Below are 25931 nucleotides of genomic sequence, written 5' to 3' on the forward strand. Positions count from 1 at the left end.
GGCATTTCATTAACACTCATCCTGGTTAAAATGCACCAACAAATCATGGAATAGTTGGGGTTGGAAGAGACCCTTAAAGGTCCGCTGGTCCAACCCCCCTGTGATGCTTCAGGCTCTGTAAACATCTCCCTGGAGCCTTCTCTGCTCCAGACTGAACCCCAACTGAGCCTTTTTTTCACAGGAGATGCTCCAGACCTGCGATCATTTTTGCAGCCTCCTCTAAATCTGCTCCAAGGGGGGGTCTTAGAAAGCCGACTTTTGATTAATAACTGTACTTTGCACTTGTGTTTTAAATGATTTCTTTCAGTCTGGTGCAGTTGCACATACTGCAGCAGCAAACTTGTTCCTCTCTCAGAATACCAAGGGGAAGAGAAAGCTTGCATTCTGCTACCAGCAAGTCACAGGTGATTGATCAGCTGGACTAATTTTCTCAACCCTTTGTTGGCTTCCCAGTGCAGCAACAGGAAATAGCCTCAGGCTGCAGCCCAGAGCCCCAAGTTTGATTTAAATGCTGTGACTGTCTGTACAGAAATAAATACCTGTCTGGGGCTTTGGTACAGCCGAGTTCAGTGACAGGGAAGTGAGGGAAAAGACCTGATAAAGCCACTTCCAGGCACCTCTATACACTCAGCTTAGCTGGGTCTTCTCTAACAGGCACCTTCACCACAGCTCCCAGGAGGGCAAGAGGCAAGTAACACCATGCACTACTGCACTGTGCAAAGCAGTAACAAGTTAAAATGAATGTTTAATTCTAAAAAACAGCAATAATAAACACTTTAGAGAAGGTTCTTTCTTCATTTGCAACAGCTGTGCAGTTCTTTGCAGCAGGCTTGCAGCAACATCACCAGGATCTGAAAGAGGAAAAACATCAGCACTTTTAAGCCAAAAAAAAAAAAAAAAAAAAAAAGCCATTTTCCTAATATCCTGTCTAAACCTCCCATGGTATGACTTCAGGTCATCTCCTCTCATCCTACTGCTTCTTACTTGGCAAACCAACCAACCCCCACCTCACTGCAAGCTCCTTTCAGGTGGTTGTAGCAAGAAAGTGCCCTGAGCCTTCTTCAGGCTAAACACCCCCAGCTCCCTCAGCTGCTCCTCATCAGACCTGTGCTCCAGACCCTTCCCTGGACACAAAAGTAGCAACTGGGCTGCAAGACTGCTCAAACCAGAACTGTAGCAACCCTGTTCTCCCATGTCCCATGCTGCAAATTCTCACTTCAGAATGGAACTGAGTAGCCTCTCCTCTACATCAGCATCACAAAACCCCAAAGGCAGCAGAATAAGGCCCTTTTTCAGCCCAGGAGGCCAAACTACACGAGGTGTTTATCTCCTCACAAATAGACCATAGCACACATGGAGTGTCCACGGCATCCTGCAGAGGATTTCAATATGCGGTCACCGCGTTAAGAGCTGCTGGTTTTTCAGCCATGCAAACCCTCTTTGAAGTGACCTTAAATTTCCTTACAGTACCAGCCTTTTTGCTAAGTGCCCTTACCATCACAGTCACTTTGGTAGCTCCCACGTGGCGTTTCTCTGACACAGCAACTTGGTAGCAGACTCTAGGAGTTAAAGAGTCAAGGTTTGGTTTGTACAGGGCAAAAGTCAACACTGGGTGGTAAATGCATGGAGCAGCCTTTGTCTCCCTTTTTTGCTTCTGTTCCAAAGAACCACCCTCTCAGCAGGAGCTCTGGAATCCAATCTACAAATGTTCCAACTGGAACTTTTATTCCTCTGTAGCTTAAGGGCCCAAGGATACAGCCACATCCCTACACCTCAGCAGGAACCTGCTCTTAACAGCAGATGGGAATATTGTGTCCTTAGCCTATGTTAAAGCTTTATTCCCAGCAGACTTGGTGCCACATCATGTGGCAACACAGGAGTCTGGTGGATTTGCTTTACGGTCATGTCCACAGCTCACCAGAAACAGGAACATCCCAGCAGCCTTGGTAATGACCAGAAGTCCCACTGCTCATATGGGACTTCACTCAATGAACCAGCTCCCATCCTTTCCACTGAAGGACCAATCAATCCTGCCAATACAAAAGCCAAGTTGTGAGCAAGCCTAAAATACAGCACAAGCTCCAAGCACTGAGGAATTCCTCACAAGCAACAGCAGTCTCATTAAGACACCAGTACTACAAATGGCTGCACAACTGTGACAGCTGTTTATGTATGCACACACAAGAATGACTCACAGATGAGTGATCTGCCAAGATCTGCAGTGATCACTACCCACTCATCTCTGCTACTACATAACCATTTCTGCACTTTATTATACAACAGTTTAGGGAAGTTTTGATGCTTAATGTGATACAAAGATAATACACAAACTGTGAAGTAGTATTTAACTAGTAACTCAATACCTACCTGTCAAACAGGTTGCTCCCATGTTTTTAACTCGGGGAAGTTCACTTCATCCTGTTAGAAAGAAGAAATTGAATGCACTTGCTGAGTTCCAGAGGCCAGTATCCAGTTTTCACATGGATAATTAAAATGAAGACAAATGAAAACATCTATTTTCATTTTTTCACATGAAAACAGAAAGCAAGTACACTTAAATCCCTGAAGAGGTTAAAGACTGTTTCAGCAAAAATACCAGGTTTAACAGACACACAGCTGGAGGAAAACCAAGGATGCCAAATGCTGCACTGCAGTAGCACTGCTTTTTGAACATCCCACCAGGAGAAGGCTCCTGGGTACAGGTACTGTAACACTGCAACAGCTACAGACCTTCAACCACAACAGCTCATTTTACATTCAAGCTTCTTGCATGCACCAGGGAGTGTCAGGGAGTAAGAGGTAATCTCCACTCCACAGAACTGCCATGCAGCTGAGAGGGAGAAGGAAATAAAATCTTTAACAGCAGCTTTAGAATTCTCCTATGTGAAGATTTATACTTCTTCTACAGTATTTTGCTTGTTTTTACTTTAAACTCTTCATTCCACAGAAAAGAATCCAGGAATTTCAACAGTATAGAAGTAAACTGGCTGAGCTCTTCAGAAATTAACTCTAAATCCCATACTTGAAGATATAACCCAAATATTGCTGCTCAGTATGAAACTGTGGAGCATCTCTCAATACAAAACAAAATTACAGCAAGTTTATGAAGTTACTTCAAGACAGACATCACAGTGTGGTCTGTTCTTACCTACAGCCACTGAAACAAGAAATAATAATCATTCCCATCATTATTAAAAGGAGAATAGACTGTTTCAAGCCATCCAGAAAACAAGAAGCAAAAAAAACAGTGTTACAAGTAAGGTACCTACACAAAAACCTGGGCAAAAGACTAAGTTGAGCCCATGTAATTCAGAATGTCAGTTGCACCTGAAGTCCCAGAACACACTGACTTTTGACTCTTACCAAGCTCTTCCACTTGAATCACTTTTTTCTTTTGTACCCAAGCACATTACACCTCAAGGAGTACACCTAAAGGAGAATACTGGGCATCACTGCAGTTCCTAGGATGCTACACTAAGATTTGTCTTGCAGTTTTATCCCACAGAGCTAACAGGTAGTTCAGTGGGTAAAGCCAAACCACAAGTTTATTCTGTGAGGCGTTTCCAACGACACGAACCTACAGAAAAGATCCTATCGGGATAGACCTCAACAATTCTGGTACTATAACACAAGAGATGAATAAAAATCAAGCAGAGTGGAAAGGTGTCTGGTACATATCTCACTAAGTGTCATTTTGCATTGTTTCAAGACATTTTGGGGAAGAAGGAAGGTAAATGATACACTACGCACCTCCTTTGTACTAGCAAGTTTTTAATTGTAAGTTACCCGATCAGCAAACATCAAAGAGAATTAACTACAAAACTGTGCAGAATCCTCCCTATAAAATTCCAACCAAGTGTAACTGACTGGTCAAAGCAAAACTATCCGTTTAAGCAGTTAACCTGTTCACCTTGGTTTTGACTGAGGGATTTATATGACCATTCTGTGGGCAAATTGAAGTTACAATAAATTTTTCCCATAACAGAATGAATGATACTTTAAGATATAGTAGTGTAATGTTGAAAACAGTCCCTGAAACCTTCACAAATTAGTAAGCTTGTTCTGAGACTTCTGGCCACTGAAAACCAGAGCCCCTTAGTCATTAAGGTATAGGTAGAACTTCAGATGTCATACTAACCCTCAAAGAGGCTTCAGACTTCTGTGAAATGGCATCCTGCATTTCTTCCTTCATCTTCTTCTACGTACCCGCCACTTGAAAAAAACAAGTAGTCTTACAAACCAGCATGTATGTGCACACAAGTCAGCAGAACCTACAACAGTACTGAGTAGATTTGTTCAGAAAGGCTCTTCTCACTCACTCTCTTCAGAGCAGTTGAACATTTTGCCAATCATCACAACAATTTTCTCACAGCATTCTCAAGTTTGGAGAAGAGCTCTCATGTTTTCCAAACCAACACTGCATTTTCTTAGTAAGAAATGAGCAGCAGAAATTAGCTCACCAAGTTAAAGACAGGCAACAGCCAAGGGTAAAAAAAAACCAGTCACACAAACTTACCAAGATGTTAGTTCAGACTGGACTTCAGGTGCACTTCCTAAAATAAAGTAAAATTGTTGCATCTAAGTAATACTTTCAAGTTTCCTCAGTATTTTAGCAGCCCATCAAGACCTGGGAGCTTTTATCTCAGTATGACGCCAGGGAGACAGTAGTCCAGTTACACCGGCTGAATGCTGATGACACAACAAAGCATTTCATTTGCAATTAAACCACAGCCTAATTTATCACACAATTACCAACAAGGTTTATCTGCAATTTAAGAAATCAGAGCACTATGGCACAGAAAGTACAACTAAGGGGTTACCTCACAAAGAAAACATGGAGGACACCATCTTAAGACAGCTTGAAATTATGCTCTTAATAAACGATCTACAAGAATTCAGCACTGCAAGTATTTTTCCTCTACCTGCTAATTCTCCTTCTTTTAGTACATAGGATGCAGAATTGCAGCACATCAACTCGAGCTTATCCTTAGATTTCATAGTAGCTGCATTTTTAAGTATGTTTGCAGAATTGTCCCACTAAGTGAACTTGTTACAGGTCTCATTGTCACCACTGCAATTAACTTTACAGTGAGGAAAGCAGAACCTGTTACTCTTCTAGCCACGTTTTCCAATTCAGACACACAGCAGGTTGTGTCTATTTGCTGAACAACGAGGCATGAAAACTCCACAGCATCTGTAGAACAGCTTGGTTTTTTTATCCTAGTCAGGTAACTGGGAAAGAAACCTGGTTTTGGTGCTCATCTGTGGATTTGTGTTTCAAAATAGAATACTTTTTCTTTTTTTGCCAAAAGGCAACCAAAAAGTTAAGACTTGGGCTTTTGTCTTCATACAACTACCTCCACCTAGGAAAAACCCCAACTGTTTCTTTAATACTTACACTTAAGTAGGCTTTTCAATCTGTTCCATACATCACAGGAATGCCCCTTTAAGAAAAAACATTTTAGAACAATGTCACCAATTTAACTGTACTTTTATCCCATAACAGTTGAACAGGTTTTTTATGTTGTATTTGATAAGTTTCCCACTAAGAAACACTAAATCTACTTGTTTCAACAGAAATACCAAGTTTAACCAGCACATCTGCATGAAAACCAACGATGCCAGCTGTTGAAATACTGTAGCACTGCTTTTTGAACACCCCATCAGAAAGACACTGCTGGGTGCAGATACCATCCAGTGCACAAATTAGCCTGATTGCTTGCTGTGGGAATAGCACTAGACTGAAGAAATCCAATAGTCTTATGCCAAACTCAGAAGAAACACAAAGCTTACCTCTTTTGCTACCATGTTGCACAGAAGTCCACTGAAGTAAGGCATCTGTGAATCAGGACAGCCAACAGCCCTAAGAATTCGAGAGATTCCTCAACAAGTTAAAACTGCTGCTGCAGAGTGAGTGTGCTCATCTGCAAAGAAAGATATAACCAAACTACACTTCTGAAAATTTGGAACACCAAACTCTAGATTGATCAGTATTTGAATCAATTAATGAATGCTATTTGAGGCCATGCAAATATTGTCCCTTCATATAAGTAACACAACCAATACATTCATCAGCTGTGGGTTGCAAAAGAAGGGGTTTTTTCTAAGCACTAGGTTCCAGGTTTTTGTCTACAGCAAAAGACAAAACCTGATCAAGTGCTGGAACAAACTGAACACATTCATTTTTTTACTATTTTTGAAACAGCATTTGAAGCGACTTCCCAATTGTCTGTATACTTACTGTTAGTAGTAATAGAAGCCGACAGTTTCCATGCTTTCCAATTTTAGGGACAGGCAGCTTGAACAGAGGTGTGTGAGGAGTTCAGAATCACATACACTCTCCTCCGAACAACTTACACTGTGTCAACCTGACGTGCTTCCTAGGTCAGTTCTCCACCCAGAGCAATGGCCAAGTAAGATGTCTGTCCCTATCATGTTACTCAAGAATGCTTTTGTAAAGTTTCACTACTTTCCCACCCTCAGCTCAGTGTTTCCCATGTTAAAGGGGTTTTCCTACACTGTATCCTTACAAGGTGCATTTTTCCATGCTACATGCTATTTCCTACACTGTCTTAGCCCATGCAAACTTGGTAACATCCTACAGTAAGAAGCTTTCCCAGCCATGTACGTCCAAGACTACCAGCTGCTCTCTGCTGTCCCTCTTGTTCTTGCAGGGAATATGAATTAAGATGGAATTTTACCCCAGGGAAGCTAGCAGAAGCAGAAGCTGTATGATACACCCTGGTACAGAAAGTGTGGGAAGCACCACCCAGAGACTACGGGGACAGTAGTACTTCAACATCTTCAGCAGAGAAAATTCCAGACAGTGTTGTCCAAACCAATTCAGATCAAGCTGCCCTGCAGTATTCACCATCAGGTAAAACCAATGTATTTCTATAAATAACTTCAACAAAAACTGCACTTAAAGAGATATTCAAGAACTCAAAAGTTTTTGGTTTTGTTCAAAGAGTGGCTACAGGTTCTAATTTTGGTCAGACTGATGAAACGTATGTTGCACTGAACTCAGTACCTTGGAAGCTTCACACACACAAGCTCCTCAGCTGTGGAGCACTGTAATGTATTCATTTAAACTAAGAAGCACTGTTTTTTTCAAAACCTTTTGTGAACTAATGCAGAAAAAGCTACCTGAAAGAAACAAAACTGAAACCCAAGAAAACCGCTTACCTTGTGCAACAAGAAAACCAAGAGGTATTTCATCTTCCAAAAGCAACAAACTAGAAGGGGAAAAAAGGCAAAGTGAAAAGAAATGTCATATATGGTCAAATAACTGAAGATTCCCGAAATCAAAGCTAGATTTCAACAATCAATATAACAGCTGTAATAAGCCCGATTTCCTGTGTATTTATCCAGTTCTAATCAGAACTGAAATTTAGTTCATTTCTGAGTCACTCAGCAGTTGAACAGCAAAATTCATCACATGAAACTGCAGAATGAGCAGGATTCCACACACCCCTCACTATGCCCTACCAAGCAAGAACACCACTCCTAGATCCAGGATGAGTCTTTCAAGCCATTGACTATTTCTCAGGTAGATGCCTAAAAGAGTTACATGTAGCCATTAATTCTGGACCAATTCTAGTTGTGATCTTTAAATACTGAAGAGTAGTTTTTGCAGTTCTAGAGCCTTTAAGTTGCATTTGGGAAACTTCTTTTACAAAGGTTTGGGACCTTAATTCAAGCATGTAAATTACACAGCTTGACTTGCTTGGTATTGAGAATACCAAGCACCTACTGCAAATCTCCTCCGACTGTCACCTGCATTTGAAGGAAATTAAACCAGCAAATAAACCCTTTTTCTTACAAGGTGCTTGTTCAGCACAGATTACTTTTACCTGCTGGGCAGCTGTCAGTTAGCTGCTGACAGCAATCTGGTTAAGAGTATCAGAGTGAGGCTGTGAGGTGACTTGTTTTTAAATCTTGCTGATTTCGCAAGTGAACTTTTTAAACATTTTTTTTCTCAGCTACCACAACAGTTGCAGTAGGACTTAGTGGTATTCAGACCACTTCTAAACACTAGCCCTGTTTCCTACTGACTAAAACACCTTTGAGAAAGGTATTTGCAGTTGGGGCAATGCCTGTTAAGTACTGTTAATAAAAAGCTTTTGTCTTCTGCTAAGTCATGTTCACATCAGAACCCATTATGGACAGAAGAGGACAAGAGGGAAAAAAGAATTTTTAACCCAAGAGTCGCTATGCTGCTACAATTATTTTTAAAATACCTTACAACTTCAGATTATTGTATTAGATTCAGGAGCAGAGAATTAGTTTTCTGAGAAGTTATTCCATGTGGAATAGACAACCTCAATCATACAAAACTGATTTTATCATTCAAATACATTAACCACATTTTGCAATAGACTTTTGTCAAAGTTCACCAACCACTTCTGCACTTTTTTGTTGGCACTTGACTTGCATTAAACTTCAATTTTATCTTCAACCCTTTAACTTTTGAAGTACTTCAAACCTGCACCTCTAAGACAGAAAAACAATCTCTCAAGGACCACCCCCGAAGAAGTCAGCTATGAAAGAAAGGCATCTGAACTGCCCTTTTAACTTGAGCATACAGATGTATGCATGCCAACACCTACTTTTCTATACTGTGCTCCTGTTCTGTTACAATATTTGGAATTTGGTTTTCTATTTTTAATTATGTAAACTCTACGATCCATTGCTAAAGAGAAGTCAAGTTGCAGATGCCAGAATTTCACAAAGATCATCAGCCACTGAACCAGGGATATTCTACTCTTGATAGAGAATAGCACAGAAGACATTTAAGAGCTTAGCAAGAGGACAGGTTATACTTTTTTTTAACTGTCTTGGACACGAGCCCAATACACTCACAGTAAGCCCAATGTGTCTAGGCAGCTTGGTGGAGAGCTCAACACTGACTGCAGACCAATGTTTCAAGCCAAGTAGGCCCATGAAAGAGGTCTCTGAAGAACAACCGCTGCCACCTCATTTGTCCATCTGGGGTTCACCGAGGTGAGCCTTGCAGAGGCACCGACTTCTCCCCAGCACAGTCTTCTTCATCCACTATTTCAATCACTTCAGTTGGTTTTGCACGTTTTCTTCCTGGCTTTGTTTTTTTCTTACTGGGAATTGTGCTGCTTAGAATAAAAGAGCTGTTCTCCTACAAAAAGGGAAGACAGGAATAGTCACATGTCTAGTTTTGAGATACTTAACATGTAAGATTTCAGTAGTAAATTTGCAGAGTTTAAGAACTCTACAGAGAACTGCAGAATTTCTGTACATTTCATCATTATATCAAAGAGAAGAGTGTGGACTATCAACCTCCTCTCCTGCATTAAGAGATTAAGATTCACAGGGATCACACAGTTAACTCTGGATCTAAGCTCAAGAACTAAATACTGAAAACCTTATCTACTAATTCTTTTGACTTTGGAACAGAAAGGCTGGAGTGTTTCAGAAGTTAAGGAGTGTTTACTTACCACTACTCTGGCATCAAGTTGCTCCTCAGAAACAGAATTCAAGCTGTCCTCATCATCACTGAAAAAAAAAACCAAATCAAGCTGTGTACTTTTATAGTATCTTAAAATGTGTAAGCTACAAGCTGTTAAGTGAACAGTAGCTGAAAGACACCACTGTACCTTTACACAGTCTTTTAGGCTTTCTAGTTTTAAGGTTATGACTATATTTACAACAGCAAGTATTCTTGCTGATTTACTGGTCTTTTTATTGCACTAAGCTAATTGCTTGACCTTAAAGACCAAAGATGACACTGTGGTTTTTAATAATGTAAAAAGGAATTAAAAATTATCCTTTAGTCTTTGTTATAGAACACTGTACTTCATTTGGGATAACTATAGAGGAGTGAATTTCAGGAAATACTTTATTTAAATTTCTACCACATAATTTTAATCAGACAGTACAAACCACAAGAACAATTATTAGTCTTCAGATCAGATTAAAAATACCTCCTTCTGTGAGAACTTTCAAGTCAAGCATTTACAAACACAGCATCCCAAGCGGTAGAGTGCTTTGTTCCCAAAATAAACAATGCTTTCATAGGTTAAAAGGACAAGAGAACAACTGAACTTGATACACACACATTTAAGTTAGTTAAGAACAAAAGAGCAAGTAAAGATGAACTTACTCTGTCTCCTGAATAGGGGAAATGGGGCCTTCATCATCTAAGTATTTGTGTTTCCGTAACACCATGCACTCTTTTTCTAAGTCTTCACTGGCCTGAAGAGCTTTTAAAGCTTTTTTAAGATGTTCTTCATATTTAAGTACTTCAATATACTTGAAATACCCCTTTGCAGCTGCTTGCTGTAGAAAAAAATACTCAGGTAAGATCTTTAAAAGTACCACTATAAATCATTTATATTATGAACTGAATTGTAATATTTATCAACTCCCATATATATATTCCTGCTGTGTCTGTCTTAAAATGTAATAAACACACAACATCAAGTGTCCCGTTTAGCAGAAGTAAAACCTCTTTTGTTATTTCATTCTAGCACATCAGGTAGAACTGCAACATATCCCATTTCAATTCACAATTTTTATGACTAAGAAAAATAATATATTTATCCCACAGAACAGAGGACTTACCTCATAGCCAAGAACCATCTTTAAGGGAATATGTTTCTCCCCATAATGTTTTTCGACAAAAGGGAATTGAAAACCTCTGTCTAGAAGCCTCCTCTTCTGCTCCTGAGGTGAGGCTGTCAGTGGGGGCCTCCCTGTGGGCATCTGTGTGCTCTCATACTTTTTCTTTTTCTTGTTCTTCCCTGCATGAACTTTGTATTTTCGGTGTGCAGCTGCTTTGAACTTCCTTCCCCTGAAGTGATACGCAAAAATGGCCTTCAAATTGAGTTTTGACTTCTGCTGCTTGGAAACGTCCAATGATTTTCCTGGACTTTGGGGAGACAGAGAAGAATCTGAGGAGCTTTCATTGTCAGATACTCCTGTAACAGATTCAGCTTGTTTCCTCGAAGATTGAGATCTCCTTTTTTGCTCTGAAGGTGCAATGGAGCACTCAGGATGAGCAGCAGGGACATCACTGAAGAAGAAAAAAAGTATTTACTTTCAAAAGAAGGTACACTTCTACGATACATGACACAGGTTCTCCACAGGAAAAATTCTAAACTAGAGATAAAAACTCACATTTCTGAATCACTACTAATCAGTAAAACCTCAGCTGAAGCTGCTGCTGATTTACACATGCTGTTAAGATGATCTGAAGACTCCCCAGAAGCAGCCCTCTTCTGCCTTGACCGCAAATGCCCTGTTCCTGCACTCATTTGCCATGAATACACCTCAGATGGCTCCTTCTGCTGATGGCTGATCAGCTCTTGGGCATCAGGGTAATCAGAGCCAGAAGCCTGGGGTTCATCTGTATCAGTCATGTTTCAGTTTGCCCTAAAAAGCAAAGAAAATTCAAGCAACTTAAAAAGATTTTTACATTGATCAGGTAACAAACTTTCCTCTACTCCACTCCTAATTGCAGGGTAAACTTACAGGAACAATCTTGAGCAAACCTGAGCAGAGATTTTCCTATGAACCATGACCAGTTACATTCTTCACACTAACAATTAAGTCACAGCCACTTATTTAAAGATATTCACTGCATAACTGAGGTCAGAAAATGTTTTTTTAGAGCTCTTTACATTCAACACCTGCCCAAAGGAAGGCAAACATCAGTGGTGCAACAGAGACTTGTTCAGAGATGAATTCTGAACATTCTAACCCTCTCCCTACTAGGGTTAAGTTTTGCTCCAAATGAGCACACATACAAGTAGTCAATGGCTTCTTACACTTGTAAGGATATTACAGTTTTAAGTCATATATAAATACGCATTTCACTGTGGTTTAAAGCCTTGAAATTAATCCAAGACAGTATCATCATGAGAAGCAATGCCATCTTCCCTCTGTTCTTTTGTTAGCTGTAAGATACCTAAAATCTCCTGCTTTTAATAATCCATCACCTATTTGTTCACTGCTTATCAATCATCACAGACACCAGTCCCAAAACTAAAATGTTAATTTTCACTCGAATCTGCAACACAACACAGTCCAGCCCTACAGTGGCCCAAGTCTATACAACAGAGACTGGAACATACAGCCAAGGAACCTGGTTTTCCTCTGTAATAGCCTGAAGTTATTTTACCTTGTCAAGTTGTTCACTAGTCCTGTATATCTGCATCTTTCTAATTTTACAGTGCTTTTTAGAGTTTTACAAACTCATCATCATACACATTAATATTTCAAATATAATTACACAGTTCAGCATCTGAAGGCGCTATAGCAGAACTTATCTAATGTCCTCACATAACCTGCAGCAGATCATCCTGAGGGCACATGCATGTCAACCAAAGAATCAGGCCCAGCCAGCATGAATTTAGGAAAGGCAGGTCCCAACTGACCCACTTGATCTCCTTCCATGACCAGGTGACCCACTTAGTGGATGAGGCAAAGGCTGTGGATGTTGTCTGCCTGGACTTTAGTAAAGCTCTGGACACCATTTCTCACAGCCTTCTCCTGGAGAAACATGCTGCTCATGGCTTGGATGGGTGCACTGCTCATTGCCTGAAAAACTGGATGGATGGCTGGGCCCTGAGAGCAGTGCTGAATAAAGTTCCATCCAATTGGCCTTAAGTGATGTTCCCCAGGAACCAGTGCTGGGGCCAGTCCTGTTGAGTGTCTTCACTGACAACCTAAACAAGGGGATAAAGTGCACCCTCACTCAGTTTGCCGTTGCAGGGAAGTGCTGATCTGCTGGAAGGCAGGAAGGCCCTGCAGAGGGATCTGGACAGGCTGGATTGATGGACTGAAGCCAGCTGTCTGAGGTTCAACAAGGCCCAGTGCTGGGTTCTGTCCTTGGGTCACAACAACCCCGGGCAGTGCTACAGGCTGGGGCAGGGGCTGGGAAGCTGTCTGGCAGAAAAGGACGTGGGGGTACTGGTCAATGGGCAGCTGAACACAATCCAGCGTGTGCCCAGGTGGCCAAGAAGGCCAATGGCATCCTGGCCTGGATCAGCAGTGGTGTGGTCAGCAAGACCAGGGCAGTGACCGTCCCCCTGTACTCAGCACTGGTGAGGCCACACCTCCAATCCTGTGTTCAGTTCTGGGCCGCTCACGACAAGAAAGACAGTTATGTGCCAGTTACGCTATGCCTTATGTGGGCACACTGCTAACACTGGTTCACCCACGGCCTGACAAACACAAAGCCCAGAAACAAAACAGCGGAACGCCTGAGTAAGGACAGAGGCAGCAATGCCACTCTGACCACACAGACCCTGACTGGTACTCACAGTTCACAGCTCAGCATCCTTCGCGGCCTCTAGCCCAGCTCCGTACTGGAGCGCTGGCACAGCACGCAGATCCCTTAGGAAATAAAAACAATCATCTAAACTTGCTGAAGAAGCTGACCGAAAGGCGTCAGGCAAACCGCTCGCCCCCTCGCCAGGCTCGGCTGCCAGCAGCACGCTGCGGCTGGCGACACGGGAAGGCCTTTCGAACGCGGGCACCCACCGAGTCACCACGGGCCGGGGACACCCCGCTGGCACCGCTCCCGCGGAGCCCCTCACCGACAGCCGCCACACGCCCCAGTCCTCAGGGCACGACTCAACACCGCCAGGAGTGTCCCCCCACACCCGAGTCCCTCGGTCCCAGGTCCCGGCAGCGCGGATGGCGGCGGATCCGCCCGCCCGGACCAACCTGCACGCGCCTCCCGCCGCCCCGCCGCAAAGGGCGCGTAATGGCGGCCCCGCGCCTTAAATAGCGCCGGGCGCTCGCGAGAGGCGCGCGGGCCGACGGGAAGGAGGGGAAGGGGGGGATGGTGCCATGCTGGGAGTGGCGGCGGGGCGGCCGCGCCCGGGGGCGGGCAGATGCCGAGCCGAGCCGAGCCGAGCCGAGCCGAGCCGAGCCGAGCGGAGCCGAGCGGAGCCGAGCGGAGCCGAGCCGAGCCGAGCGGAGCCGAGCGGAGCCGAGCCGAGCCGAGCCGAGCCGAGCCGAGCCGAGCCGAGCCGCGCCGCGTCTTGCCTTGCTGTGCCGGTCCCGGACGGCGGGGCAGGTACGTGCGGTCGGGCGATAGTGGTGATCGGTGCGGGGCAGGGATCGCGCAGGTCCCGGCTTCCCTCTGCTTCCCTCCCGGTGAGAGCCTCCAGTTACTGCTGTCCTGCTTCTCCGCGCTGCCCAGGCTTCTCCGAGCTGGCTGCTCCAGCCTGAACAGCCCCTTCCTTCCTCTCGCAGCCGTGCCAAGCGCGCTGCCGGCTTTAGCGCTCCCTCGCTCCAGTACTCTCCGCTGCCTTTGCCTGCAGGGATACTCTCTGTCCCCACGGACCTCAGCCTCGCCTAGCACGTCTGTTTAAACCCTGCCGTGATCCGTCTCTTCCCCAAATCCCAGCCGCTCAAGCAGTTGCCTGTGCTGCCCCGCAGCCTTCCTCCGCCCCGTATGGGATCTCCTCGCACCGCGCCAGGCGAGGAATACGGTCTCTGCATCTGTGGATGTCTCGCTCTTCTGGGTTTCATCGCTAAATTTCTCTCTCACAACTGCCATCTCCAGTTTTTTCCACTGATATTTCTTCCCCCACCACCCCCGTCCCCGACCTATGTCCAGCCTGCCTATAACCTCTCCTTTTTGGCTTTAACCCCCCCCCCCAAGCTTGTTTCAATTCAAGTTTTGATAACAGACACCCCACACACATAATTAATCTAATGGTTCACATTTCATCTGCATTCTCCTGGCACCTGGCTAATCTCTCTGATGTTTTCTTCCCACTTCAAAGGTAGACTTTAAGTCTTTACATACTTGTTGCCTCCATTCTTGTTGCACCATTCCACATCTAATAATCTTATCATCCCTTTAGAATTTGTGTTCTTTCTTTGAAAGTCTTCTGTAGCAATTCAGTGTCACTGCATGCCTCTGTGATGGAGCTTAATTGTGTGCTGTTGTCTCCTTTCAGGTTCTCTCTGTCCCACACCACACAATTCACTCCCCTGTGAATATCTGCAGTGGTGGGCCGCAGACCTACTCGTTTGTGCCACACCTGGTAAGCCCTACTGTCTAGCAATCAGATGAGGTTTATTATGTTGCATCAAATTTTTCTACAGTCGTTCCCTCCTTTCTTGATTGCAGGGAGCTAACTACTGTCCATTACACAGCAGGAGATTGTCCAGGTGTCATACCTGAGCCTATTTATTTGAATAGTGTCCAACTCTTGCCTCTGCCATTTGCACAACAGCAATTCTAGCTTATCTTCTCAGACTGTTTCAGGACAACCAATGTGTTGAATGCTGGCACAGCCTTGTTCTGCATGTGGCAAAAGGTTCTTGAGGAGATGAGGATCATCTAAAACAGTGCTGCAAAAGCCATGTTCTCACTTTCTGTCTGTGGCTAATTACTCCCTTTCTTGGTGCACACTAAAAGGCTTGGGGTATGATCCACTCCACCTGACATTAGGCTTCTACCAGAGGCACCAAATCCAGCCTGTTACTTTCTCCTCCAGAGCCAGAGGAGGGACGAAGTCAACTGTGGAGATAGACCACAGTTCTCAGATAAGACCAGCTAAGACGAGAATTACTATACACAACTTGCAGCCTTTCTTCCTTTCTCTACTGCTTGCTACAGCAGTAGTTTGGGGTGGCTGAGCACTGAGCTCAAAGACTTCAGTTAGGTAACTGCTATGATCTCCCCACTCTTTTTATTTCTTCCCCCCCCCCCCCCCCCGTTTGTTTTATTTTTTTCCTTTGTGCAGGAAAAAATGTTATAAGGACAGTTATGAGTTTTGACAGTCATAACAGGATTTTTTTTTAAATAGAAGCTAGAACTATACCTAAGCAGCTGTCTCACACTGTAGTCCTTCCTAACAAAGACTCAGTCAGGTCTGGGAATGTAGTTATGATTTTGGCTTTTTCCTTCAACACCTGAGATCTGGATAAGTGGGACCCATTTTATTTTTTATTGATGTGTGCAACAAGTATGGGGCTAAGGAGTTAATGATTGCTGTAGCTGATTTTTAGGTAGTGTACAATCAGCTGTTTCTGCCCTGAGCTGGTGGCTTGCCCTTCTAACTGACTTTGCTGTTGCAAGGCTGACTGAAGCACAGTTCATTTGTGGAGGGGCTCTTAAACTTATGTTCAAAACTTTTGTTACAGGCTCTGTACCCATACAGAGTCTGATACTGCAGAACTTGCTGCTATTGATTTCTGTTTTGCTGCTAGCCTGTTCCTCTGGAAGGGGAAACACATGCTCAGAATCAATTGGAGACCATGTCACAGCTGGGGTTGAAAGTCCACCATAGCCAGTGCTGGAAAAGTAAACATTAAGGTTGGTAAGACCTTAGGAGGCACCTGATGTGCTCAGAAAAGCCCAGTTTTCTTTCAAAACTTTCTTGTGATTCCAGGCTTACAAATGACACACAAATCTCCTGACGTCTTGACCTGCATTCAGCATAGGATGTGTTTTCCCTACACCCAGCTGTAAGCTTGAGGACTAATATGTGTAGTGCTCTGAGCCAGCTATAGGGCTGACAGACACATCTTCCAAAGTGCATAAGAAATTTAGCATTATTATTGAAGTCATCAGTCTCTCCTGTGATGGCAGAAACTACAGTTCTATTGCTGTCTATGTACTTGAGTGAAATTGAAAAATAATTAACATATTGAAAGGAGCATGTTTAAATTGTTAAACTATTATCTTTGTTGGCAGACCAGTCACTCCACAGTGTGCTGTACTGTAACTTCTTACCTGAAGAAATCAGCACCGATTAGGAAATGGCCAAAGTCGAAAGGTTTGCTTTTCATGTCCCAAGTCTGGAGGAGCTTGCTGGGGGTAAGTCATGCAGCATGTACTTTATACAGACGTGTAATGTACTCTTCAAACTTATCTTAAAGCTCATACCAAAGTATTTCTACAGGTAGTACATGCAGAATTACTGCTCTTAGCACACTGCAAGGTGAAGAACAGCACTATTTCTTTATATGCGATGATTTCTCAGAGCACACAGTGACTTCTCCCCCAAGCCCCCACGATATTTAATCACACAGAGAGGCTCTCAATCCCTTTAAAACTGCTGGATTTGCTGATTCTTGCACAGGTTGTGAAAGTTTGTCAACTACACATTAAACTTTACACGTACAGAATCATTTGTCCTCCTCTACCCTCTAGTATTTCTTTTTCAGGACTGCTCAAAACATAGCTGACAAGATGCAGTGTAGCATGGCAGATCCTGTTGCTTGAACCTAGTTGGCTCCTCCTTTGGTGATTGCCTTAGAACAGGGCTGCAGGAAACATTTCTTTAGTTTACTTCTTTCTAAAGCCTTCACAAGATGTGCTCAGAATAACAGAATGGTTGAAGTTGGAAGGGACTTCTAGGTTCAGCCCAGTTGCTCATGAGCTTTTTTTCTTGCCCTAGTAGGAAGACATTATTCCTTCTGGCAGTCTCTCCCCTTCAGCAAATATACTAAAGGTTTTTTGTCTTTTGGAATGATCCCCAAGTTCAGTTTGCCAGTTTCCCGAATCTGTGTCAGTTCGACATTTCCAGGTATTGAGAACATGTGGTCCCAGCAGTCCCCTGGGAGGGTCCTAGTGCTTTTCTCACCCAGTCAAACTGGGGCAGTAGGCCAGGGCTGCTGTAAACCTGTGAGCTCTTCAGAGAACACCACATACTTGAAAGAGTATCAGAAAAATTCCATCACAAAGCAGAATTTTCCTTTTTTTCCCCATCTGTCCTGAGGATCTCCTGGGAGCTGTGCATTGTGTTGCTGTAAAGATTTTGGGTATAATTTGAGGAGTGCCCTTTTACTGTCCTTGTCCACTTACCTGAAGGTACTGAGATGTATTTAGAAATGTGCTAAGTACCATCTACTGACCCTTTTGGTCAACAGCTTGGTAAATCTGATCTCAAGAAGTAAGGTATGGCTGAAACCCTAACTGGTAGAAATAAAGGCACAGGAAAGTCTTCTGTGTAAATAAGGAACCACCTGATTTGAGATCACAGACTGCATGTTCTTTCTTTAGTTTGAGACATCTGTCTAAGCAGACCACCAGGCATGAAAGAACCTGGACCTTTCAACATAGTATTTGAAGCAATGTATTGTGAAGACAATCCCACACTCAAGGTTTGGAAGTTGTTTCCAAACAACATACTTACCTAATCGTCCCTGTTGTTTGAGTGACTTTGCAAGTTCTGATCCTAAAAAACATTGATATGAAGCATACCAAAAATTTTAGATTTGGTTCATTATCACCAGCACCATTCATTATATGTCTTGCTCTGACTGTGGCACTTGCCAGAAAATCTCCACAAGACCATAAACATGATAGGCAGTATCCCATGGCGGTAGAAATTTCCAGACAGCAGAAACAGTTTGAGATTATAATCAAGGTATTGCAAACTGTCTGGTTAATGTATTTAAAGAACTGATTGTTGGTTCAGGTAAATCTTCTTCCTCCTTTGCTCTTGCATCATATTTGACTGTGATTGTAATTGTCTGCTATTTGAAGCAAACCTGCTGCTGAATGTGGTTGAAGTTTACCCACGTTACTTCACACTGTGCTGCTCTGAGTGCTACTAGGAGCACTCAGTTAATGTATTTCAATGAAAATGGTTTTTAAATTCTTAAAATTAATTAGTGGGGCAGCCAACAATTATCTGAACAAACTTTTGCTCCTCTTTGAAGTTCTGAGTCATGAAACAAGTGCCTTCAGACATTTAAATTAATGGAGTTACTTAGGGTAAGCATAAGTAATGTATCTTGCTGAAAAAAAGCCCAAACAGATATATTTATTGTTGTTAGAAACTTGTCAAACTCTTGGTAATTTTTCATTGTCAATAATTTTGCCATTATTCTTTATTACAGTTTTGCAGAAAGGGCTTAAAGAGAACTTTGCTGATGCTCAAGTCTCTGTTGTAGACTGTCCTGATCTGACTCAGGAACCCTTCAACTTTCCTGCTAAAGGTAACTTAGCATTCCTGTCTTCCACTAAGACTTCTCCAGTTCTTTCTGCACAATCCTGCTTAGTTTTGATCCTCTAAAGGTGTTGAGAGAGCTTAAATTGTTTTTCAGGTAAAGAATATACATGAGAGGAGAGCTACACTTTATTTCTGGATTGTTTCCTACTTGATGTATGAAAAAGGACAAGTCATTACTAAGTACTTGTCATAATTTTTTTTCCTAACCTATCATTGCACACCCACTTACTTCATAAGCTTTACTTAGTGTACTGAAAAGGTTTTGAAAATAAGTTGTTTTCTTTCAAATGGAGAAATTTTTTTGAACCATGCCAATCACTATCTGAACCTAAGGAGTTGTGCTTCCATTAATTTTTAAATTCCTGACATTCATGTATGTCAGTGAAGTGAAACTGTCACTAGCTGTCTGGAAGACAGACAGACATGTCATCTGTGCTACTCATCTGAGTTCTCTCTGGCATCAATGGGAAAGAAAACACCTCCAGAGGATTATTCATCACTTCTTAAAATACATATCCAAATAAGTGGGATTAATTGTCCTGGGACAGCTTTCAGCTTTGCTAAAAGTTTGCAAGTGGAGTCCCAGCAGAGGTCTCCACTGTGTGGTGAGGACGTTACTGGAGAACAGACAAATGGAAAGTGTTGATCACTCTGCCTTTTTTTTTTTTTTTTTTTTTTTTTTTTTTTTTTGTGCTTAGAGAATGTTATTTTACAACAGGTTGTGTAGCATTAAATCCTACTATGAATCATTATAGGGCTTGGACTTCTTAGTAGTGCAACACTTTATCTAAGCACACTAGGGAAATAATGTTCTCAAGGGTTTGAGAAGTTTGAGGAACCAGTTCCTTGGTGGGTTAGACTGTGTGATTATTAAATATTATTGGGAAAGAATATTTTACCAAGCTAACTGGGTGTATTTTTCCAGGAATCTGCGGAAAGCCTAGGATAGCAGATGTGGGAGGTGTTCCTTACCTCATACCTGTTGTACAGAAAGAAAAAGTGAGTTTTTTCCTGTAGCTGTGGGATTTAATATATTTGTCAAAAGAAAAGCAATAAACCAAACTAAGGACTAAGAGATACTATAGGATTCTACTTGTGAAAGACACTTTTCAGTGTTTAATGAGACTGATTCTGGTGTGTGTTGTATGTCTCAGAATCTAATAAGTACAATAATTCAGTCTTTGAGTAAAATGAGCAGGGAACATACAGGTAAAACCTACCTTTTAGAAAATAAATAGATATCTACCAAGTTTGTTATAACTAAATGTTATGTTGTGTTCAGAAGCTGTGTTCAACCTAATTATCAAAAATATTAATGCAGGTGGGTGTTGTGAATTAAATGCCTCCAGGACTACAGTGAACAGAATGACAATTGCAGATCAGAGCACCACATCAAAATCATAGAATGGTTTGGGTTGGAAGAGACCTTAGAGATAATCTAGTTTCAACCCCTCCTTCAGCAAGCAGGGATGCCAGCCACTAGGTCAGGTTGCTCAGGGCCCCATCCAGCCTGGCCTTAGACGTTCCCAGGGATGGAAGGATTGCTTTTCTTTTGCAGGTTTATGATCTAAATACAGTTGCAAAGGACATAGAGCTGCCTGGAGCTTTCATTCTTGGAGCTGGAGCTGTTTCATCCAAGGTTCTTGGAATAAATGCTGAGGTCAGTATGTAAGTGTGATGGTTCTCAATGAATTCATGGAAGTATCATAACACTAGAGCAGTATCATGCTGGGTATGTCCCATTTACAACAATGTACTTAATAAACACTTTCACACCACAAACACGTAAAACACGTTAGGAGGAATTGAGATGAGTGGCATCCACTGAGGTGCATACTCCTGAGATAATAAAGATTAATTTTTAACTTGTAATTCTTCAGGAAGCATGTGATTACCTTGAAGCATGCCAGAAACATGGTTTTTTGAAACTGATGGACAAAGACTTGACCAGAGGTTTTAATTCCAAGATTTAGAAATGCTTGTCAAACTTACTAGTAAATGCCTTTTAAATGCTCCTTGTCTTTTACCCTCTTGGATTATTTTGTTTCACCATTGTGAATTTTAAAGATACCACACACACAGTGATAAACTGCAGGAGGGATAGGAGACAAAAACTACTACCTATGGAGACTTTGGTTAATCACAGTTTTTTCAGGCATAAACCTTAAGTCTTGCTGTCTCCTTTTGATGGATTTATTGGCAGATGAGATAGTCCACATCAGCATTAAGTTTGGGCCACTATAATAGTGGTTGTTACTGTATGCTGAGAAAGTATTACATAGAATTACAATACTGGCATGCAGATTATAGATTTTTTTTTTTTTTTTTTAGCACTGGCATTCATCTTTATAAAACATTAAGTTTAATCGTCCAGATAAAGTAAACCTGTTTTCTCGACCTTTCAATTACATTACAATATTAGTCCATTTTTCTTACCAGTACAGACCTCATCCTGAGAGACAGAGCTGTGTGATGAAGTGGATTTTTTCTTGGGATCATGGCCAAAGCTTAAATCACATTTATTTGAGTTCAGTTCATTGGGCTTATTCTTGCATGTTCTTATTGACTTACTCTTACATGTTCTTTTTCCCAGCTTATCCCTATTGTTCAAGCAAAGAGTGAAAAAAAGCCTGCTGTAAATGGGAGCTACGTTGCTCAGATAAATCCTGCAGACAAAGGGTGCCTGCTTGAGAAGTACAGCAGTAAATACACTGACTGTGAGTTTGGACTGTTGGCCAACCTTTATGCCAGCGAGGGCCAACCTGGTAAGGTACGTACTTGGATCAAAGGTGACTTTGCAGTGCTTTGTGACTGAAGGGAAACTCATGGTTCTCCTATCAGTTTTCTGTGATAATAGTAAAATAGTAATTCCACAAGAGAAGCAGGCAAAACTAAAGAGCTGGTGTCAGTGATCAAGGGGAAGAATTATTGGAGACAGAGGCACTTGAATTTTTGAGGGATAAGTATGAGTTTACTAAAGGTTTTCCACCATAAATCATTCATCCAAATCCAGTCCAAATTAGCAGTGATTAAAGCTAACAGTGCAATGTACTTGTGTAAATGAGATGTGGGCACTTACATAGCTTTTTGCAGAAGTGCTTCTCCTGACACAGCCAGCACAAAAAGGTGCTGACAGAACGGTCAATAACCTGACTGCTGCGTGGAAACTGAACAGCCTTCTCCCTTACCCAGTGTTTCTTTCTGACAAAGTGGAAGCCAGCTTCCATTTTGTCAGCAGCCCCAGAAGGGGGTTGCTCATGTCACTGTCTCACGCATGGGTAAATCTCTTGCTGCCCAGCTCCCTGTACAGGCAAAGCTAGCATTGAACTAAGGAAAAGACAGTTGGTCATATACTGGAAAGATGCAAATGCAGCAGCACTTGCATGGAACCTTATCTTTTCAAAAAGTGATCTTGGGTTATCAGCTTGGGAGAATTTCAGAACAGCTTTCACAGACCTTTTCAGACTATTGCAACAGGAGATAGCAGTGACCAATTGACTTTATCTTCCAGGTCATTGAAGTGAAAGCCAATGGAAGAACCGGGGAGCTTAACTTTGTGTCCTGTCTGAGACAAACTTTAGAGAAACACTATGGAGAAAAGCCAGTTGGGATGGGTGGTACGTTTATCATTCAGAAGGGGAAAGCAAAGATTCACATTATGGTACGTTGTTCTCAATTCATGTAACTTTCTTTGTCTTCATGAAAACAGAGGTATAAATCAGGGTGTAACATCTTAGTTCGTTAACTTTGTTTTGTACTTTTAAATGTATGCATAAACTAATAGGATGAGCACTGTATTAAAGTAAGGAGTTGACATTACAAAATCGGTGTTACAAAACTAGTAATGCTGTTTTACTTGGCATCAATACCATCATCTTTTGAAATCCGTGTGCAGCTAAAGAACTGGAGAACTACTGTAAAACGAATTGAAATGAAATACATTAACTCAGATGATACTTATAAGAAACATTAAACTTTTTTAAAAATAACTGAGTTTCTAAAATGTACCAGGGGGAGGAGCATTCTCACTTCAGCAGTTCTCCCATTGTCTGTGCAATGAAAGATGCAATATTCTGGTCACTTCTGTCTCTGGCAGAAACAGAGTGATGGGCTGTGGTGAGCTTCTTTCAGTCAAGAAGGAAAATGAACAGAATAGTGGGGAGGGGAAAAACAAAGTTGCTAGAGAAAAAGTATCCTGATGCAAGTGTCTTCCTTTTACTTTAAAAGCTTTTATTTTCGCTGTAGCCTCCAGAATTTTCTTCCTGTCCACTGAACACTGATGAGGATGTGAATAACTGGCTCAAATTCTTTGAAATGAAGGCTCCACTGATTTGTCAGCCAGTAATAGTTTCCAGAGATCCAGTGAGTCTCTTTTACTCATTTCTAAGTATAGACTGAGACCTGTAATGAATTTTGGATGTGATTTTCCTTTTAAGAATGGGAGTGTGTATGTATTGTGTTAGACTCTTCCAGAGTTGGTGCCGTGGTTTAGAAGCGTCTCATTTCTGTGAATTGTTTGAATTGAGGACAGGTCAATCTGTTCTGAAACCTAGTGGCTGTTCATAGTGGATTAATTTAATGGTTCCAGTTGCAACTATGCAAAAGTGCAAGTGTTTGCATCCCAAACCAAACAGCACAGTTTACATTCTCTGCTGGCCACACTGGGAGAAATGTCAAGAGCATGGAAGCTGGTTTAGCCACGTCTTTATGTAGTTCACTTTCATAAGAACTCCCTCTGCTAATGCTGTGTCAAAAGACATGAAGCATGTGTCTCATTGCTGATGTAAATTGAAGTCTCTGCAAAGCCTTGTGCTGGAAACTTATCTAGCATCTTTCACAAGCACCAAATTTAACAGCAAATCATTCAGGATAAAAACCAATCTGGTTTCAAAAACCATTAAGGTGTTCATAATTAGGAAAACCATTTGTTTAAAAGTAACCAGAAAACCATAGATGAAAATTACTATTTTATAGGTAACAATGCAGCCACAAGTAATATAAAAATGTTTTTTTCCAGAGTTAAGTGGCACATACTGTAGGCTTAGATGTGTTGAAGGGTGTGATTTGATTGTGTCATTATGTGGCAGCCTTTGGCCTAAGGCTAAATTGTCTGCATCTTGCCATAATCAACTGATGCATACTTTGAAAGCAGCCATCAACAGCTGCCCTGTTCAGAACCAATGCAACTTGTGTGGTGGATGCTGCTGAGTTTCTCCTGTTTGCATCCACTGCAAGCTCAACACTTGGTTTTTGGAAATGTTTGAGTGTCACCACAAAGAGAGCAGTAGGCAATGGCATTCCAGTGCCATAGCACTATTCAACAGTATCCCCTTGCAGCCCAGAAAACTAATCCTATCCTGGGCTATGTCAAACTAGCTGTGGCCAGGTCAAGCCGGGTGATTCTTTCCTTCGTGAGACCCCACCTGGAATGCTGCATGTAGCTTTGGGGTCCCAAGAAAGATGTGGAGCTGTTAGAGCACGACCCAAGGAGGGACATGAAAATGAGCAGAGGGCTGGGGTGCCTCTTCCTTTGAAGACAGACTGGGAACTGAGATTGTTCAGCCTGGAGAAGAAAAGGCTCCAGGAGCACCATATTGCAGCCTTCCAGTACTTCAAGGAGGCTTTTAGGAATGGAATGACAAAAGAAGAGGCAAGAATTTTAAATTGAAAGAGAACAGATTTATCTTGGACATAAGGAAAAAAATGTTTAAGCTGAGTGTGGAGAGACAGTGGAACAGGTTGCCCAGAGAAGATGTGGATGCCCCATCCCTGGAAGTGCTCAAAGCCAGGTTAGATGGGGCTTTGAGCAAGCTGGTTGAATGGAAGATGTCCCTGCCCATGACAGGCTGGTTAGAATAGGTGATCTGTGAAGGTCCTTTTGAACCCAACCCATTCTATGATACATAAAACTAGTGGTGTTGATCTCATGGTTTAGTATGTTAGTTGCTATTTTATTCACCGTTCTTCCCATATTCATCTAACCTGGCTCTCAGAATTGGAGTAGAGACAGTCCCTTTATCACATGGGCCTGTGGCAATTCAGTGCAAAGGGGTTTGATTTCCAATAGGGGTTCCTTGGTGTGACTGCATTATTTAATCCCAATGGAAAGAAAGGTGGGGGGGAAAAGAAGGTTAAAAAGGAGATCTCAGTAAGCTTAACACCAAAGTTGGGGGCTGTCAGGGTTTCTAAATTCTTTTGCCTTACTGGTTTCACAAGTGTCTTGCAAGTTTTCACTGCTTAGCGTTTGGAGCTATGTGGAAATACGCATCTAGGCTAGACTATCCCGTGACTTTTAAATGCTGTTCCCATGAACGCCTTGTTGACGGGCCCTCTGTGTGATGCCAGGGCTTCGATCTGCGCGTGGAGCACACGCACTGCTTCAGCCACCACGGGGAAGGAGGGCACTACCACCAGGACACCAGCCCGGACAGCGTGCAGTACCTGGGCTACTTCCAGCCCGCCGAGCTGCTCTTCCGCATCGACAGGCCCCAGGAGACGCACCTCGTCGGGAGAGACTGAGCCCCGCGGGCCGAGTTCGTCTTCCTCAAGTACAAATGCTGATTTTTTAATGCTTTTAATTATGCACACTTACGAGATTTAAGAATAAATATGAGAACAGCAAGCTGCCGCCTTCTTAATTGTGTCACAGGGAAGAACTCGGAGCATACGTGTCATTGGAGTTATGACCAAATACAAACGGTAATTAAATTGCAGTGTTATTGTATGTTTTCCTGTTGTTTGGTTGAGCTTCCTGCGTGGCTGCAGCTGACGATGGGAAACCAGAGGTGAAATTATGTTTAGAACGGGACATGAAACCAACTTCTGGTCAAAAATAACGCTGTAGAAGAACACGGCAGGAGCTGCTGGGCTCGGCACGGCCCCTTCCTTGCCCTAGCCCCGCCCCCTCACGAGCGCCTCCGGAGGCAGCCGAGCCTACTCGGCACAGGCCCCGCCCTCTCACGAGCGCCG

At 42.6% G+C, this 25931-nt stretch overlaps 2 protein-coding genes across 6 annotated transcripts; one reads left to right on the plus strand and one right to left on the minus strand.

Annotated features, from left to right (window-relative positions):
• Positions 1-725: 725 nt before the first annotated feature.
• On the minus strand, positions 726-13729 carry TAF1D (TATA-box binding protein associated factor, RNA polymerase I subunit D). 5 transcript variants are annotated; one of them, XM_082278465.1, is made up of 17 exons: positions 13705-13729; positions 13299-13371; positions 11152-11406; positions 10597-11047; positions 10136-10311; positions 9471-9528; positions 8863-9151; positions 7186-7235; positions 6242-6298; positions 5794-5924; positions 5399-5444; positions 4517-4553; positions 4139-4212; positions 2368-2418; positions 1919-2030; positions 1496-1559; positions 726-851 (listed from the first exon to the last, which is right to left on the minus strand). In XM_082278465.1, the coding sequence occupies exons 3-7, from the start codon at positions 11391-11393 to the stop codon at positions 8996-8998; spliced, it is 1083 nt and encodes a 360-aa protein (XP_082134591.1). In that variant the 5' UTR covers positions 11394-11406; positions 13299-13371; positions 13705-13729; the 3' UTR covers positions 726-851; positions 1496-1559; positions 1919-2030; positions 2368-2418; positions 4139-4212; positions 4517-4553; positions 5399-5444; positions 5794-5924; positions 6242-6298; positions 7186-7235; positions 8863-8995. The 5 variants fall into 5 exon arrangements, with proteins under 5 accessions (XP_082134591.1, XP_082134590.1, XP_082134593.1 ...); XM_082278464.1 differs by lacking the exon at positions 6242-6298; XM_082278467.1 differs by lacking the exon at positions 6242-6298 and having other exon boundaries at positions 3364-4212.
• A 252-nt stretch (positions 13730-13981) lies between these two features.
• Positions 13982-25630, plus strand: LOC309570723 (ester hydrolase C11orf54 homolog). Its single transcript, XM_082277733.1, has 10 exons — positions 13982-14059; positions 14952-15038; positions 16697-16819; positions 18850-18948; positions 19888-19961; positions 20521-20622; positions 21556-21732; positions 22474-22623; positions 23208-23324; positions 25308-25630. The coding sequence occupies exons 3-10, from the start codon at positions 16762-16764 to the stop codon at positions 25479-25481; spliced, it is 951 nt and encodes a 316-aa protein (XP_082133859.1). The 5' UTR covers positions 13982-14059; positions 14952-15038; positions 16697-16761; the 3' UTR covers positions 25482-25630.
• Positions 25631-25931: the final 301 nt, after the last annotated feature.

The sequence above is a fragment of the Coloeus monedula genome (assembly GCF_965178545.1).
Source record: "Coloeus monedula genome assembly, chromosome: 3".
Taxonomy (NCBI): domain Eukaryota; kingdom Metazoa; phylum Chordata; class Aves; order Passeriformes; family Corvidae; genus Coloeus; species Coloeus monedula.

Excerpts from the sequence above, each read along its gene's own strand:
- TAF1D (XM_082278468.1), bottom strand. The coding sequence starts at position 11,393 with ATGACTGATACAGATGAACCCCAGGCTTCTGGCTCTGATTACCCTGAT. Across the intron at positions 10,312-10,596 it reads AGATGGTTCTTGGCTATGAG|CAAGCAGCTGCAAAGGGGTA; the intron begins GTAAGTCCTCTG and ends TTTTTTCTACAG. Across the intron at positions 9,152-9,470 it reads AACTTGATGCCAGAGTAGTG|GAGAACAGCTCTTTTATTCT; the intron begins GTAAGTAAACAC and ends CCCTTTTTGTAG.
- LOC309570723 (XM_082277733.1), top strand. The coding sequence starts at position 16,762 with ATGGCCAAAGTCGAAAGGTTTGCTTTTCATGTCCCAAGTCTGGAGGAG. Across the intron at positions 18,949-19,887 it reads CTTCAACTTTCCTGCTAAAG|GAATCTGCGGAAAGCCTAGG; the intron begins GTAACTTAGCAT and ends GTATTTTTCCAG. Across the intron at positions 19,962-20,520 it reads CTGTTGTACAGAAAGAAAAA|GTTTATGATCTAAATACAGT; the intron begins GTGAGTTTTTTC and ends TTTCTTTTGCAG.